An 18,249-nucleotide genomic window follows, 5' to 3' on the forward strand; every position below is an offset into this window, starting at 1 on the left:
CCCCAAACTTCAAATTGACAATTTTCCCGGTGCTAAATTCCATCACATAACAGCCATCCTGAAAAAACGCTCACTCTGCCACAACACGACTCATGTAATAATTTCAATAGGACTCAACAATGGACTTTCAGAACACTCACCATCAATCAAACAACTACAGGTTATGTGGAAAGAGAGTGTAGCCACCTTTCCAAACACCACCATTTACGTACCCATAATTAACTTCTCACAGACTGGACCCACTCAAACAGACTACTGACCACACTTAACGACACCAGAGCCTCCAAATACACTTTCATACCAGAGGTAAACCCTCTACTTTTTAAGGTCAGAGACGACAACGACATTCACTGGACCCCGCAGACGGCCAGGATGTTGCTCAGGTACTGGAAAACAATTCAACTGGTAACTGGGGATAACTGTAATAGCACAACTCCCCACCTGTAAACATCACCAACCTCTCTGCCGTTTTTCTCCCCCACAGCCGCACAGCTGGGGATACCGGAAAAAGGTCTAACATTCATCCCCACACCCAAACCCCCTACCCAACCACCTACAGCTCAGAGCGGGCCACCACACCTTCCACAGGCGGGTCAAACTGTTGGAACACTTCTGGGGGAGACAAGGGCGGGAGACTGTCCCGTTCACCGGACCGTTCTCTTGGGAACCACGCACGGACACACTTTCAAATCAAATCAGACAGTTAATCAGCAAGTTACAGGCACTCACACATTGGAGCTTCCGTCCACACCGTACACCCATCATTGGCCAGGAACAAAGACACATTATTAAAACACTAGGTAACAGCCAACACATAGTCATCAAACCAGGAGATAAGGGGGGCCAAATAGTCATACAGGATAGGGACAATTACATGTTAGAGGAAAATAGGCAATTAAATAACAACACATGTTATAAACCACTGACACAATCATTATAGTTAGAGACACAAACACTAGTTTTTTTGTTTTTTTTTTACTTTATTTATACAGGTAAAATCTCATTGAGACACAGGGTCTCATTCTCAAGAGAGACCTGATCCGTGGTAACAGAACCACGCCAAGTTACAGACAGGCAGGACACTAAACACAGAGGCAACAATCAAATAAAACATCGTAAAAAGTAGTCATTCAAAATGCATATGGTCAGATATTGCAGGGGCAAACACCCACCGATGATTTCTCCAGCTTTTTTAAAATTAGTTTAAAATCTCTGAGGGGTATCAAGCTGGTCAGCTTAAGTTCCTGTTGAAGCGTGTTCCAGGTCGAGGGGGTAGAGTATGATATGGCTTTTTCCCCAAGCACCGTGCGTACTGAGGGGACGGACAGAGGGATGTCATTTTGAGATCGTAGTCTATAGTGTTAAATATGTTCTTTATTCTCGCGTCCAGGAGAGAAGCTTTAAAATGAGACTAAATGGAGTCTCTGAGAAGATTGAAATGGGATACTTTAATTAAAAAAGGCGCGGTAGTGTTACAGACAGAATATTGTTCACGCAGAAAACAGCTGTGATCCGGCTCTCATGAGCAAGAGAAGAGAGAGAATCCCTCGTCCGGTGCTGTTATATATCCTCTGCTGGCTCCTCCCCGCCAGCCGGCTCGCCTCGTCTCTAATGTCCGTTGTTGCATTTAAACAGAGGATTGGTACTTTTCACATTCAATATATGCTTAACACGCCTTTTCTCCTCATATTCTCTTTCATCACTTTTCATGTAACCCATTCTAAACGCTGTAATCAATACTCTAAACAATACAGAAAATACTTCACGGCTGGTTTGGTTTCCGGTCATTCCGGATGTTGTCACATGCTACTCTCGTCTGTAAACAATAATGTATTCAAATAAACTGTACCTTCATTTAATATTCAGCATGGTAGTATCTCGACATCTATAGTTGTAGTGTTAAATCAGTAGGTTTCGGTTTTCACCACTCCATGTAATTTCGCTACTCAATTCCCCTCTTTCGGAAATCATATATTAGCCACATGCTAAATGCTAAGCAGAGATGAAGGATTTTCAGAATAAAAGCTTAACTGGTCGTGCACAAGAATTTCTGGTTTTTCAGTATAAAAGAGCATTTAACTTGACAGTATGTTTAAACTACATCAAAACATTGATTTTAAATTTCTAACAATAGCTGTACTGTTTGTGTGGTATGTAAGTGGATATGTAGAGGGGCAGCAGTCCAAGCATAGCGGTATAGATGAGTTTGTACCAGTGCAGAGCTCTGCGCATTGATAATGATGTCCAGTTGACTAAAGAGTACAGCGTGCAATGGCTTGTGAGGGGTTTACAGGTAACCTTTTCTTATTGGAAAACAACATGACTTTTGTCTTGTCTGAATTTAAAACCAACCTGAGGTGGAACAAGTGACTGAATGCAAGGGCAACAGTGCTAGCACAACAGTACACAACTGTATCATCTGCATATAGATGTACAGAGGCATCAATATTTTGACCCACATTATTTATATAAATTGTAAAAAGGGTGGGTCCCAAGACCGAACCTTGAGGAACACCTCTCGGGACATTGAGAAAGCTTGAGGAGAGACCGCTATTTTCATTCGTTTCTATTTGTAGATTAATACTGAGGACATCAAAAGGATGAAATAACATATAGGGAATTATCTAGTTAACCTGTTAAGCCCCAAGCCTGTTTTTCAGGTCTCAGGCTCGAAAATGACATTTCCAGAACAAATGACCGTAACTTCACTTCTAAAAAGGGAACATTAATAACCTTTTTTCTCAAAGCAAGGTTACATCTGTGAGTTGGATGTAGAAGAGTCAGAATCAATATAGATCTTTTTTATTTTAAAGGAACTTCAGATTGAACATAGTACAAAAATGTAAATTATAGTGTCCGTCCAAAAATAAGCACAATTCTTAAAAGTCATTATTTTAAGAAACTTAGACATTATTTTGAGGAAATGTGTCAAGATAAATTAAAGTTTTTTTTTTTTTTTTTTAATTGGACAGCTAAGTCTTCAGCTTGTATAAATGGTGACTTTAGTTACATCCATGTTGAATGCTTACTAGTGGAATAAATAAACACTTGTGTGCAATATGTAAATTGGAGAAATGTATTACCAATGACACTCGGAAAAACGTTTTAATTTTGTATTTTAATATTATGTGCATGCACCTATATGGGACGAATAAAAAAGGTATCCTGATTTAGATTTTGGCAGGATCCATCCAGTGGCCCTGACTAAAGCGATTCACAAAGAAAACACAAAGAAAGAAAAGCAAGCAAGATTTCTGAGCAAAGGACGGATGTTGGTAGAAATGATAAAAGCAAAAAAAACGGAAAAGTTACTGAAAATTAAGACCCTGAATGAAGTTCAAATTAAATGCAATGTTCCCGGAGCAAATCGGAAAATACTTGGAGTGATCAGTGGAGTTCCCATAGAAATCAGTATGGAAGAACTCAAGAAAGAAATGAAAGGGGGAAAAAGTGTCTGTAGTTAAGCGTCTTCCTACTACATCAGGGTAAGCTAGTGGATAGTTTGTATGTTCTTCAGTTTGAAGAAACAATTCAACAGAAGATAATGATCGGTTGCATGAGCTTTCCAGTGAGAGAATTCATCCCTAAACCTCTGCGCTGTAGGTTTGGGCATGTGGCAGACAAGCGCAAAGCAACAAAGCCCAGGGGCCTCATTTATAAAGGGATATACGCTCAAAAAATGGCGTACGTCAGTTTCTACGCAATGTTTGCGATTTATAAAATGCTAACTTGACGGGAAAACGTGTGATCCTCCATGCAAACTCTAACCCATGCGTACGCACTAAGCACAAAAACGGGAGAGATGAGAAACTGTGACACCGTTGGCAGAAGGAAGAATGGAAAGAAATATGTGGAAATAATACCATAAATAAAATGTTGTCTCTCATTTATCATCTATGAAGAATTCATTTTCAAACATTGATTAAAGCCAATCTTAAAATGATTTAACAAACGCCTGTTTGAGACTCCTCAGTGAACACAAAAACATAACTGGGAGAAATAAATAAATACGGATATGTTTTTTAAAACCACCTCGAATATGTTGTGTTAATGTTATGAAATGTTTTCTCATAAATGATGCGGTAAGCAGGAGGACAGAATTACGTCTAAACTGACGCCGTTTTGCATTTCTATAGGTTGTAGTTACGAGCATGGTTTTATATAGGTTTAATACATGTTTAATCGTGTTTTATGCCGTTTGCCAAGACTTGATAAGTCGCTCGTAAAACACAGGAGGTATGGAAACTAAGAACACCATATGTGGTAAATTGTACAGCTAGTATAACACAACACATTAGTTGTATTTCCTTTAACTGGTGGATATAGAGTTGCTGCGGGGGGGGGGGGGGGGGGGGGGGGGGTTTGAGATGCACAGAATGCAGTGGAGACGCTGCGCACAGCTGATCGACAGCTGGGACACAAACCGCCAAATACAAAAACATAATTCAGATCCAGCCGTCATGACTCCACTCTGGAGGGATCCCCCGATCATTTCTTAGAGTTTCTCATCAAGGGGGGGTCTCCTGTCCCCTTTTTCGGACCGCTTATTTATTTATTTTGGTGATGATCCGACCTCCATGCTGCTCTGGTTCAAACTGCATCGACCAAACAATATGATTTATCTCAACCTCCCCAAAATAACCAAAATCTGACACTATGTGAGATGTTTTTTTTTAGCTGTTCTGTCGTCATTTCCTGCGATATTCTCCATGCAGTCAGTCAAAATGAATGAATGAAAGGGCGTTTATTTGACTATTTATAGGCAAACATGGGCGTTACGTGAAGACCGCAAAAGCTGCACCGCATTTCCAGTCGGTTGTGATTTATAAAGGGAAACAGGCGTAGGAAGTCCCATACGCACTTTCCTCGCCGTTACGCAATGTTATGTGAATCGGAAAGTGGCGGAAAATGTATGGACCTATTTTTCGGATTTCTACTACGTAAGCAACCTTCCCACGTCAATCCTACGCACGGCATTATACATGAGGCCCCTGGTGTCCAAAATGTGCGGGGGAACATGAATATGGTAGTTGTGCTGCAGGTGCTAAGGTGAAATGTTATAATTGTGGTGGGGAACATAGTGCTGCGTATCAAGGCTGCGAAGTGCAGAAAAAGGCCAAGGAGGTGCAGAGATACAAAGTGCAAAATAAAGTCTATATGCTGAAGCAACAGAAAAGGTTTCACTAAACATAGCTAGGAAATCCCAAGTAGCAGCAAGTATTTTCTCTTCAAAAGATTTCCCCAAACTCCCACAGGCAAAGGAAAGCTCCACAAAGTGTTCACATCAGTGTGTGATAGGAGAGGATGCATTGATTGTTAATAAGTACACATTTGTGGCATTTATTGGAAAAGTGGTGAATGTTGCAGCAGCGAGGCTCCGGTGTTATGCATGCCTGCCAAAAAGGAAATGATACCATTTCCAAACCCAATTTTGCCGTACAAATCATTGAAATGTCTGGGAGTTTTGGCTTTAAGCTGTGCGCACTCCCGCGAGGTGCAGTGGGCATGCATAACACGGCGCTAACGGCACGTCTACACTAGAGGCATCAACAAATCTTTAAGCTGGGCGTGTCTGAGGCTTGGCAATTTCTCGCGCCCAAGGCGACCAACAACCAATAAGGAATCTCCCGCCCGCCCCCGGCATACAAAGCAAAAAAAAGCCCGCTTCTTCTCCACTATTGCCAAAATGGATGTCGGTTTTGTAGCAAGGGTAGCGTTGGTTTAAGCAATGTCTCGCAGGAGGCCACGCATTGTGCGTCGCTGTTGGGTACATCCGATACTCAGAAAACGTCTGCAACGGGGGGAATACCACGTTCTTGTCCAAGAGCTCCGCCTGGATGGTGTACTGTTTCAGCAGTACTTCAGGATGAGCAAAGACGTGTTCGACGAGTTGCTCGGAAAAGTGGGTCCACTGATTGCAAAGGCAGACACCCGTATGCGCTTGTCAATCGGACCCGCCGAGCGACTCGCCATCTGCCTACGGTACATTTTGTGTATTTCTACTTCTTTAATATGACTCTGTATATAAAGACAGAGAATGCATGCATTGGATGAATGATGAATGAAGTCTGTGATTTAGTTCAGATGAATGACATTAATTAAGATAGCTCGGTAAACACAGTATTGCTCCCCTGTGTGTGTGTGTGTGTGTGTGTGTGTGTGTGTGTGTGTGTGTGTGTGTGTGTGGGTGTGGGTGTGTGTGTGTGTCTGGGGTATATGTGTGTGTGTCTGTGGTCTGTGTGTGTGTCTGTGGTCTGTGTGTGTGTCTTTGTGTGTGTCTGTGGTCTGTGTGTGTGTGTCTGTGGTCTGTGTGTGTTTGTGTCTGTGGTGTGTGTGTGTTGTGTGTGTGTGTGTGTGTGTGTGTGTGTGTGTGTGTGTGTGTGTGTGTGTGTGTGTGTGTGTGTCTGTGGTCTGTGTGTGTGTGTGTGTCTGTGGTGTGTGTGTGTGTGTGTGTGTGTGTGTGTGTGTGTGTCTGTGGGGGGGGATCTGTGTGGGGGGGGATCTGTGTCTCCGTGTCGTATGACTTTTTTTTTTTTAAATCATACATATAACTTTTTTCTCAGGTACCTGGCAACCGGTAACTCGTACAGGACCATAGCATTCAGCTATCGGGTCGAGCATGCAACAGTGGCTGTCATCGTGAAGGAGGTTGCGGGTGCCATCTGGACCGCGCTGGTCGAGGAGACCATGCCGGTATCACAGACGGAGGACTGGAGAGCCATCGCTGCTGGGTTCCAGGAGCGCTGGAACTTTCCGAATTGCGTTGGTGCCATTGATGGGAAGCACGTGGTGATCCAGGCTCCGGTCCCTGTACTTCAACTACAAGTCCACCCACTCCTTGGTACTACTGGCTGTAGTGGGTGCCCAGTACCTCTTCAGGGTAGTGGATGTCGGAGGTTTTGGAAGGAGCAGCGACGGTGGGAGCCTGCGGAATTCCGCTTTTGGAGAGGGCCTCCGAGATGGCAGTCTGCAGCTACCACCTGACACCGTCATCCCAGGAGCAGAGCGGCTGGGCCTTCTTCCCCATGTGTTTGTTGGGGATGAGGCTTTTCCGCTGCTGGACAACCTGCTGCGTCCATTCCCTGGACGTCAGGTCACGCGTGAAAGGAGGCTGTTCAATTACCGCCTCAGCCGGGCCAGGTTGGTTGTTGAATGTGCGTTTGGCGTCCTCGAATCAAAGTGTAGAATGTTCCGGCGTGTCATCACCACCAGCCCGGAGGTAACAGAGTTGTGTGTGAAGGCCACCTGTGTGTTGCACAACTTCCTCCGCAGGAAGACAATAGGAAGGCCATCACGCACACCTGTCGTCCCTGTCGTCGCAGAGTCCAGTGATGAAGCTCCAACCCTGCGCGATGCACCTAGGATGGGCTCAAACAACGCCACACGCCGATCCATCCAACTGCGGGAGACCTTCTGCTCCTATTTGAATGAGGAGGGTGTAGTGTCATGGCAGCATAAAGTGGTGTAGGGTCACCATGGCTCCTCCAAACCAAAAGCTCTTTTAATAAACATGTTTCTTGAATTGATATTATTATGATATGACTAACAACCTTTTTCTTTCAGCCCTGTTTTTACTGATAAACCACTCATAATTTCAATAGGTTTTCACATGAACAATTACAGAAGAAAGCACATTATATATACCGACATACATGAAGCTTCTGGTATGTTGCAACTGACAAACCACATGAACAAGTGAAGACACAGTATAGCCATAACATACTTTAAATAATGTTTTATTTGGTAATGTTGTGAGTGAAGTGTGTGTGATGAGTGTAAAAAAATGTAATGTGGATCAGTATGTGTGAAAAAATTATTAAATTATAAATTGTCCTGGTCCACGTCAAAAATTAACTGGTGTATCCCGAGGCGGACTCTTGCCCTCTGTCCTCTTGTCATCAGCCTCATGGTGGGCAAGAGGCTCTTAAAAAACTGCAAGTCCTCGTCCTCCTCCATCATTGGTGGGGTTGGCTGGGCAATTGCTGCACTGCAAATTATTTGCTTCTTACCAAGAAAAAAAACCTTACATTTAGAAGTGTTAGATATTTTTTCTTGTTTTAAGAATTAATTTCTTATTTTAAGTCTTCAACTTAACAGTATAATCTTATATCAAGCAAAACTTTACTTTTTTGTCTCAAACAGGCAGGGAATCCTAACATGAGACAATTAACACTTCAAATAAGATGTATTACGTTTCTCCTCCAAAGTCTCATCAAAATAAATCTTGTTTTAAGATTCAATAACAAACTCAACATGCTTGATTCAAGAGTCACACAAAAAATATCTGAAAACACACTTTATTCCGTGGATTTTAAGCATATGACAAATGTTTGTTCACAAAACTGCACAGGGAGCACGAAACAGACAAGTTGGGAACCTTATAGGCCAACATATATTACATTACATTACATTATTTGGCAGACGCTTCTTTACAAAGCGACTAATAACCGAGGACATAATCATGGCATACAACACTTGCAGATACAAAATGCACAGGGAACAGAACAAATATGCCAAGTAGGGAATTTTTTTCCCTTTTCTTTCTTTCTTTATTCATGTATTTATTTTTATTTATTTTTTTGGGGGGGTGTTTTCTTTATTTTATTTTTTTTGTTTTTTTCCCCCTCCATATTACCGTCTGTGGGCAATATCATTTTTTTAAATTATTATTATTTATTTATTTTTTTTGCTTGTTTTTTGTATAAAATTCACAAAAACAAAAGAAACATACAATATTATTGTTCCTCCATATTACTGTCTGTGGGCAATAACATCACAAAGACTATATTTTATTGGTACAAAGGTACTGTCTTTGAAACTAACTGAAAAATAGGAGAGGCAGTCTAGTAGTTCTTTAACTAATTCTGTGGCCTGGGCAGCATTGGGAACTGCCACTTCATATGCCAGCAACTCTGGACTCAGATTCAGTGTTTCATAACGCTGGAACTCAAAAGCAATAAAAGAAGAATCTATCAAAAAGATGTCTTTTATCAGTCCAAACACTGGGAAATCATCATCTACATCTACGATAATCATAGATTTCCCACTAATGTACTTATTGCCATTAAGGATGTACCACTTTACAGAGACAACAGATTGCATGACCTCTATGCCTAAAAAATCTCTGACTTTTCTCTTAACATAATCTACATTTTTAACAGCAGAGACAGGCCCTGATTCTCTTTCAGTAGCAACAATTGGATGCTCAATGCCTATTTCATTGCAACATTCAAGGAACTGATTATGGTTTGCAAGTGATTTACAAACATTCTTGAAATTTAATTTGGAAGCCCATTGCTTAAAATAGCTATGCTTAGCTTCAAATCTCAAACACATACTTCTTACTAAAGGACCAAGAGATAAGATCTGGCTTGGTAGATGTAGCATGTAATGCTGCTTGGGAATTACATTGGCTTCAGGAAATAGTTCTTTGAACTGGTGCAGATGCTGCTCAATCATGTGCCTGAGCTGTAATACAGTTTGTAATGAAATAACAGGAGCAAGGACAATTTGAACAATTTGAATTAATTTGAGAATAAATGTGACATACTCATTATCCATATCATTAAAAAGAAAAGGTATTATTTTTAGAAGTATTAACATTTGTCCACACGACTGTTTTAATTTATTGTCATTGGCAGCTAAGGTGTTGACACTAATAGGGCATGGCTTATCTCGCATATCCAGAGGCGAGTAAGGAAAATGTATGATAGCTGAGTTAATCTCATCTAATTATATCTGTTCTGACAGAATAAGTTGTTTCAATACAAGTTTTATTTCCATTGGTGCAACACCTTCAAAAAGTACATGCATTACATCCTGTGGAGTTTGTTTTATCAGGTCAAATGCTGGAAAATCAATTAGTCTGCTTCTTCTGTTAATCCCGTAAGTGGTTTTGAGGGATGCTTTCAATGTTTCTGTGCTTGCTTTTTCTATTTCAATACATTGCCTGATGTGTTTTTCCAAACTTCTTGCAGTAAACAAATTTTCATCATACATGCTTTGCATGTCATTAAAGGAACATTCACAGTGTCTACATTTGCTATGGGCAAACCATACACCTTGTTTAAACCCAGCAAGGTCATGTTGTGCAAGTGTGTCTCCACACACGGCTATCACAGCACCAAATAACTCAATTTCACCACTTGGGGTTTCAATCCTAACGCCATTGTAAAGAAGTGTCAGATCTTCCAGGATTCTTTTTTAGTATAACATCAACACCCCATTGAGAAACATCCTTTGCCTTGGCAATAGCAAGGAGCCTTATTGCAGCCAACTTGGACCTGAATTTAGGATCAATATTACCTAAACTATAATAAAACATCAATAATTTATTCGCAGAGGCATGGGGGCCTAATGGGTTACATATTTCAATTTCATCGCTGTACAATAGTATTTGCAAAGCATTTGGCCTTTGAGAATATAATGGATGGGATGTAAAAAGAGCTCCATCAGTAAAATCATACAGGAATCCCTCTCTACTTCTTTGTGGAACAGTGCTCACCATGGAGAAGATTCTAGAATTCCTCAGTAACTGCTTAAGACTCTGAATGAGTGGTATGTAGTAAAAACTTTTATTCTTCAAGGCCATGACCCTTGAATGACCACGCTTTACCCAGCAAATCTTCTGGGATACTACAACTTTCTCTGGGTTGACTGGATTGAATAGTTCCCGGATGGTTTTATTATGTCCGTATGCTGTGGTTGAGAAAGGATCCATGAATGTATCGAATGTAGCCAAAGCCTCATTCTGGAGCTGAGCAGTTGTCTCTGGACGGTCTTCAAACACCCTTTGGACTCTGTCCCTTAGTGTGTGAAGGAGAACAGCTTGGTACTGTTGCACCCCTGAGATGACACTCCTGACAGTTCTCTGTGAAAATATCAAAATACACATAAAAAATTACCCTCAAATAATTATTGATTACAGGCCCACAGTTAACATTAAAATATAGAAAGGAACTACAATAGAATTTATATTTTTAAAAAACATTAACAAATTATTCACAATTATATCATTAGTCCTAAAGCATCTGTCCATCGAGCCAAATTTACCTGTGACAAGTGGCCCTGTTCCCGAATGCTGATGGCAAATGCCGCTGCAGATCTTGCCAAATCAGGTCCGGCTCTGGATGTCCCAGCAACAGCATCCTCCTTCAGAAAGCAATGCATACATTTAACACAATGAGGTTTGTGTGTAAAACTTACTAAAGCTGTGATATTACTAAGCAAGTAAATACCCGGCTCTATACAAGTTAACATTAACTTCACAAGATACTACTTTGTTTACAACTTAATACTTAACGAATGACTAAAGCGCATGAATAATGCAGTCTACGAGATTGTTTCCACACATCTTACAGTAGTTGAAAACATCTTGTACCATTTATCCTTATGGAGAAAAGCAAGCCATAATTCAGGACGGATGAGGAGGAACGATCACAGCTAGCCAACTCTCTGAGATGATTGGCACTCAGAGATTAAAATAAATGGAGTTGTGTAAACTTACAGATGGGCCGATAACGTCAGGTTCAGGTAGAGAGGCAACAGGTGGGACGGCAACAGGAGGAACGACCACAGTGGTGTCCGCTGCAAGAGTGGTACAGTTGGCAAAAACTGACACACCAAATGTTTCCTGCCCCGAAGAGTGAGATGAATCCGTTGTACTCCAACGTGGTGGACGTCCAGTCGTGTAATACTCAAGGTGCGTCTGTTTAATGTGTCGAAAAAAAGAGTCGAAAACTCTAAAGTCCTTTTCACATCCATCAATGCCACAGTAAACCCAAAAATCCGGGCTGCGACTATGACTTGCATTAATATGGCTTAATAGGATTTTAAGACTAAGAGCAACAAAGACGAAACATATCAAACACCTCCAAACCGCCATGATGCCGACGAACGTGACAACGTCAGTGCAAGTGATTTCAAGGTTGAGTCAGTTGAGTTGAGCGTGAGAGACACGACACGTATCCTGCCAAGAAGAAGAGGAGGGAAACGAAGAAGAAGACACGACACGTTTTTTGGGAAGGAGTAGCGGCTCAATCAAGGTAAGGAAGCGTAACTGTTTTTTTATTTTCTTGCTAAAATCGTGTTTTTATAGAGGGGTTTGCTATGACTGTTCCTGTTTCTCAATTCCACTGGACCGGTCACTTGCTTAGCAAGCTAACTGGTGTTTGCTCGTGCATGCGTGTCCCAACGTCCAGCTTTGCAAAAAGGGTTATTTGCTGGATGAAACCCCACTCAAAAACGTTCGCGCTATTGACCAGAAGTGGGTACGTAGTTCAAGATGGTGTATAGTTTTTTTTATTATTAGATGCATGTGATTTTCATGGCTGTGGTGTATTTTGGTTATAGCTAGCACTCAAGACGCATGTTTTTTTTCCCGAGCTGACTACAGCTAGCACTGCTAGTCTTGTCGTGTGGCGGCCATTTTAGCATTAGTAACGCCCGCGGGCATCTATTTCCGATTAGAACAACCAACTTCATGTTCCGAGCATACACAAACGGTATAATTTGTGCGCAAACGTGTGTATGTGACAGCTAAAATCCACAGCAGCCATGGCAGAGAGAGGGGACACACCGAATGGATTGTTAGATCGAAGTCTTGAAACCAATTTGACTTGCAAATGGTGATTATGGAATTTTCCATCACGACTCGAGCTCTCTGTGTAGTACGGCTACAGCAGAGAGTGTGTTGGCGCCTGTGTTAAGTGTGCATGAATATGCACTTTTTTTCCCCCTGCTAACGAGTTCTGGCTATGTGTTTTTGTTATAGCCTGCTGCCTGGTAAAGAGAATGGATGATTTTGACGAAGCCACTCGTTCGATATTGGACGGTAAGTCACTAATAATGATTTATATTTTATGTAACCAAGTAAGTAATTTTACAATTCAGATCACCAACACTGAAGATGGTGCATACAGGTAGCTGAATATTTTAAGTCCAGAGTTAAATATTGATTTTATTTGGAAGGGGCATCTCTGTTTGTGGCTGATATACCCTCCTAAGGCCCAAGCTGTTTTTTTACATGCATTTTTTATTTCTCTTTGCTATTTGGGCTTATTGGACCCTAATTAGAATAAAAACTAAGAATCATCTTTTGATATGATGTACTTTTAGAGAAAAATGATGTCCACATATGTGGATTCTTGGTCCGAATTTCCATAAAACCCAATTAAGTCACCATTGAGTAATAGAATGAAAAACTCTTTATTTCCACCTTGAACACAGCAGTGTTTTTCCTGACTGCTTTTGCATGTATTAATAACACATACACACATATTTTTGAACATGTTTTGAATATCAGAGTAAAAACAACATGGAAACATTGCACTTTTGCCCCTTTGGACAGTTAAAACTAATGCATGGATCATTTGAAAAGCTGCAACAGTGCAAACAGTAATTGCAGGATGACATTGTATGCCTGTAACAAAATATAAAACATTCAAATCATTTTTTTAATTGTCACGTTACGTACACGGTAAGTACAACAAATGACGGAACGTCATAGTGAAAAAATAAATAAATAAATGTTGCCCCTTTTTGACAGTCACAGTATGGCTCATGTGAAATGTTGCATTCGTAATGTAAAAAATAGGATATGTGAACGGGTGGGAACATTGAGGACAGAAGGACCCGGCCTGCTTACGGAGGCCCAGGGGTCACCTGATGACCTTCACAGAATCTCTGCCATCACACTGCCATCACCTATGTGTGAAAGGCTAAGTAACAATTGCGTTCGGTTTGCATGCACAAGAACACTTTGCAGGTCACACAGCGCACTCGGGTTCTTCCAGTGCAGCCTGGTTGTCTGCAGCGCATGGCATTCTTCAGGCCCATCATCTCTGGGAGGTGGGCATTAGCCCTCCTGCGGACCGAGACATGGGGCACCTCTGTCACATGACGTTTTACCCCTTGTTGTGCATCTTCTTCCTCTGATTGTTCCGATAGGTCAGCATCTGCACCGTGATGCTGGGCCGGGAGGATCTTTGCCACTTCCATACGGAACTCAAGGAACTGGATGGGTTTTGTCTTTGGTCCAGCACATATTGCATGGTCTTTGCGGTAGAGTAGCCAGCTGTTGGCTAAAGCCAGATCCGTGAAGTGCATGACCATCCGCATTGTCCACTTCTTAGTACGGGTGCTCATGCGATAGTAACTGATCATTCTATCGATCAAGTCAACTCCACCCATCTTGGTATTGTACTCACGGACAATGCTTGGTCGCGAAACAGTGACATATTGTTTCAACCTCTTGTCCCAGCGCTGGCAGGTGTCCTCAGGCTGTGTACCATGAACAACAGACATCAGCAATACTGGCTTGTTGTCATACCACTTCACTACACACAGTTTTCCATCTTCAGCGGACACTTCTGATGAGGTACCTCTTCCTGCGCTTTTCATGGCTTTGTCACTGGGTAACTTGTCGTTCGCTCCAGCGAGTCGGTTCTTCATTATTGTACCAGTTATGTACAGCTCCTTCTCCATCATTTGTTGCGCACCTTTGATGGTGGTGAAGAACCGGTCACAATACACTTTTGTGCCGCGTTTCAGGGTTTGACAAAGACGCTCGATGACTAAGCTTCCCAAGCCCAGGCCCTCGGGTTCTTCGACCTTCTTGATTTCGTCCTCACCACAGTACAGAAACTGCACTCGTCAAAGTCCTCAATGACCTCCTCACCTCTGCTGACACTGGTTCCCTCAATATTCTCATCCTCCTCGACCTGAGTGCAGCCTTCGATACCGTGAGCCACAACATCCTGCTCACCCGACTCAGGGACATTGGTATTGAAGGTATTGCACTCAGATGGCTCCAGTCCTACCTCACTGAACGATCCCACTTCATCTCCCTCCCCAACCACTCCTCTGCCACAGCTTCAGTCACCCAAGGTGTTCCTCAAGGATCCGTACTTGGACCCCTCCTCTTCATCATTTACATCCTGCCCCTCGGTCAGATACTCCGCCACTTCAACCTGGACTTCCACTGCTATGCTGATGACACTCAGATCTACCTCAGTACCAAATCCCTCCATAACCCACCCCTTACCCACATCGATTCCTGTCTGACAGCTATTAAAACTTGGATGCAACATAACCTCCTCAAACTGAACAGCAACAAAACAGAACTCCTCCTAATTGGCTCCAAATCCACCCTCAGCAAGGTCACTAACATAACACTCACCATCGATGGCACCATTGTTTCCCCCTCCAATCAGGCACGCAACCTTGGCGTAATCTTTGACCCCACCCTCTCCCTCAAACCTCACATCCGCCAAACAGTCAAAACCTCATTTTTCCACCTCCGCAATATTGCAAAAATCCTACCCTCTCTCACCCGCCCCGCAGCCGAACGACTAATCCATGCCTTCATTTCCTCCCGCCTTGACTACTGCAACTCACTTCTTTACGGCATCAGCACTACATCCCTCAACAGACTCCAACGGGTTCAAAATGCAGCTGCACGTCTCCTCACACATACCAAATCATGGCATCACATCAGCCCAGTCCTCAAAGAGCTCCACTGGCTTCCTGTCTCCCATCGCATCAATTACAAAATGATGGTCCTCACCAACAAAGCACTCCACCATTTGGCCCCCCCTTATCTCACAAACCTTCTCACTCCTTATCAACCCCCACGGTCCCTCAGTTCCACCGCAGCCGGACTCCTATCCATTCCCACATCCACACTCTGCAGCTTTGGGGACAGAGCCTTCTCAGTGGCAGCTCCTAGGCTCTGGAATTCCCTCCCCCAAGATCTCCGTGACTCTGAGTCCCTCACAGTCTTTCAGTCCCGCCTCAAAACACATCTTTTCAACTCTGCCTACCCATAAGCCCCCCTCCTCTCAATCAATTTCCTCTTGACTGCCTTTTTATTTATTTTACTATACTTACTTGTTTGCCTGTCCTTGTTTGTCTACCCTCCCTCATATTGTAAAGCGTCTTTGAGTCGTGAAAAGCGCTATATAAATAAAATGCATTATTATTATTATTATTATTATTATTCTCGATCAGTGATTGTGTACCTTGATAGAGCTCAAAGTCAAGCACAATGCCATCTGCTGTAGCACACACAAAGTTCTTAATGCCAACTGGGTTGGGCTTCATTGGCAGATATTGTCTGTAGGGACAGGCTCCCGTGAAGGGTATCATTTGCTCATCAATAGATGTGCAATCAGGTCGATTCAGAGACTTGCAGCCTCGCAGAATCCGCTCCAGAAAAGGCCCCACCTTCCAGAATTTGTCAGACATCTTCAGACCTTCAGGCACATCATCATCAATTACCACTTTTATTGCTCCCCTCAGTTTGAAGAATCTGGCACGCGTGAATCTGTCAGTGATGGCAGTGATTTTAAAGGCTTTGGACCAATACATCCTAATGGTTGGGTATCGGATGCAGGACATTAAAATACAGGCACCAAAAAAGTGGTAGACCTCATCGACTGACATGTTGAGTGGGTCCCCACTCCTAGACAGTGACATGGCATTAGAACATTCTGAAATCAGTGTCATCAGATCTCTATCGATGTACTGGTCAAAATACTCTAGTGGGGTCCAGCCATGTCTGTCCAGATCGCTTTCGTCCTGATGCTGATACTCCGCAAGGTTTGGCGTCAATGGAGTAGCCTTCCAGCGTATTCCACGTCCTGCACAACCAGAATCAGAATAAAATAGTATTTAGTATGTATAGTATTTATTGCAGTAAGTTACATTTTATCTATGTAAGCAAAAAAACTTGAATCTGTGTGGACGTTTACATGAAATTTGAAGATTTACCCTCAAGGCATGCTAAAATAATAACAATTACCTTGTTTGGACTCTCCCTTTTTATTTTTTTTGGTTTGGCTTGGTCCTGGTGTTGGCTCCTCAGAGTCATCTTCTGCACGATCAGTCTCAATCGGTACAGTTCGACATCGACGTCTGGGAGTGTGGGATGAACCTGTCCCTGTACTCTCTGTCCCTGTCAATGTAAATAAGCATTCTGCCTCCAATCCTTCACGTAGCCCTGAGGCCCTAACTACATAACATAAACACAAATCTACTGGGTCTTGACTAACCATTATCTGCACCACGGCGACGTTTATGTCCTCTGCTGTGCTCTGTGGGCTCAGGAATGGGGTCCTCATTGTCACTACTGTCACCCTCATCCTCACTGCTGCTTTCCTCCTGTGGTGATGGTTGGTAATTTGTATCCAGGATGGGATCATCATTGTCAGATAGGTCTAAATCTGAGTTGTCTTCATCAATCAAGCCAAGTAGCTGCATAGCTTGGTGTAAAGAAAAACGCTCTGGAAATAAAAACAATGGATTTCAATGGTACTGTACAACGTTTTAATCCAACTAATTTATGTATGTATACATGTATTTAGTGATTGAATTGTTATGTATTACATTTAGACAATGTACAGCCTTTTAGCTGCACCAGATATACTTGTTTTCTCATTTTACATGTGTGCATGTTTACTAGTATATTAGCTGTTTCGACGAGCTTCAGTCCATAAGTACACAAACGTGTACTTCATGTTTAGCGACATGTTACGTTCTTATTTTTACACTTTTTTTCCAAATTTGCTTGTCATGACAAATATCCAACGCTTATATAAATATCTAAATAAGAATAAGCCATGAAATAAGGCAGGACTTCTTACCTGATCGATGTTTGTGTCTGGAGTGGCCACTTGAATCATCCCTCGTATTTGCCGCCATCTTGAATTTTTACCATTGTATGTTATACTCTTCTGACACCACCAGATGGCAGTATAAGTGTCCACATATGTGGCTATAAGACCCCAATTCAGCAGTGTACACCATTGTGGACATAAGAGCTAAAAAAGTGCTGTCCACGCATGTGACCACTAAGCCTTAAGAGGATACACTTAAAGGTGCACTGTGTAGGATGGTGGCTAGAGTAGGTATTGCAGCTATGCTGCTCATTGAAACTGTGCTGCCTATTGCCATATTTGATCTTTTCATGAAATTTTACTAAATTATAGACTAATATTTACTAGTATGACAAGAACAACAGGTTTTGCAGCTAAAAATGTCTAATTCTGGAAATTCAAAATTGTGGACATGGAGAAGATCCCCTTTTCATGTATGAAAATTGCAATTGGCCCAGTCAAAATGAATTCTTAGAATTTGATGGTGGTAAGTATTTGTGAAAAAGTAACATTTGTGAATGGGCAGCATGAATTCTGGAAAGAAACTGATAAAAATAGATAAAAATATTACACAGTGCACCTTTAAGAGGCTTCA

The 18,249-nt window shown here is 42.1% G+C and overlaps 1 protein-coding gene across 1 annotated transcript; it reads right to left on the reverse strand.

The window, feature by feature from the left end:
* Nucleotides 1–15,582: 15,582 nt before the first annotated feature.
* LOC307034206 (uncharacterized protein) lies at nucleotides 15,583–17,813 on the reverse strand. The gene is made up of 4 exons (XM_079672977.1): nucleotides 17,643–17,813; nucleotides 17,052–17,282; nucleotides 16,802–16,954; nucleotides 15,583–16,640 (listed from the first exon to the last, which is right to left on the reverse strand). The coding sequence occupies exons 1-4, from the start codon at nucleotides 17,698–17,700 to the stop codon at nucleotides 15,871–15,873; spliced, it is 1,212 nt and encodes a 403-aa protein (XP_079529103.1). The 5' UTR covers nucleotides 17,701–17,813; the 3' UTR covers nucleotides 15,583–15,870.
* Between the last annotated feature and the right edge of the window lie 436 nt (nucleotides 17,814–18,249).

Source organism: Notothenia rossii (genome assembly GCF_949606895.1).
Source record: "Notothenia rossii genome assembly, chromosome: 3".
Lineage (NCBI taxonomy): Eukaryota > Metazoa > Chordata > Actinopteri > Perciformes > Nototheniidae > Notothenia > Notothenia rossii.

What these genes read in the sequence shown, in the direction of transcription:
- LOC307034206 (XM_079672977.1), bottom strand. Translation starts at nt 17,700, where the DNA reads ATGGCGGCAAATACGAGGGATGATTCAAGTGGCCACTCCAGACACAAA. An exon ending in CAGACACAAACATCGATCAG is followed by an intron (nt 17,283 to 17,642) that starts GTAAGAAGTCCT and finishes TTTTATTTCCAG; the next exon opens with AGCGTTTTTCTTTACACCAA. An exon ending in AAAGGGAGAGTCCAAACAAG is followed by an intron (nt 16,641 to 16,801) that starts GTAATTGTTATT and finishes CTGGTTGTGCAG; the next exon opens with GACGTGGAATACGCTGGAAG.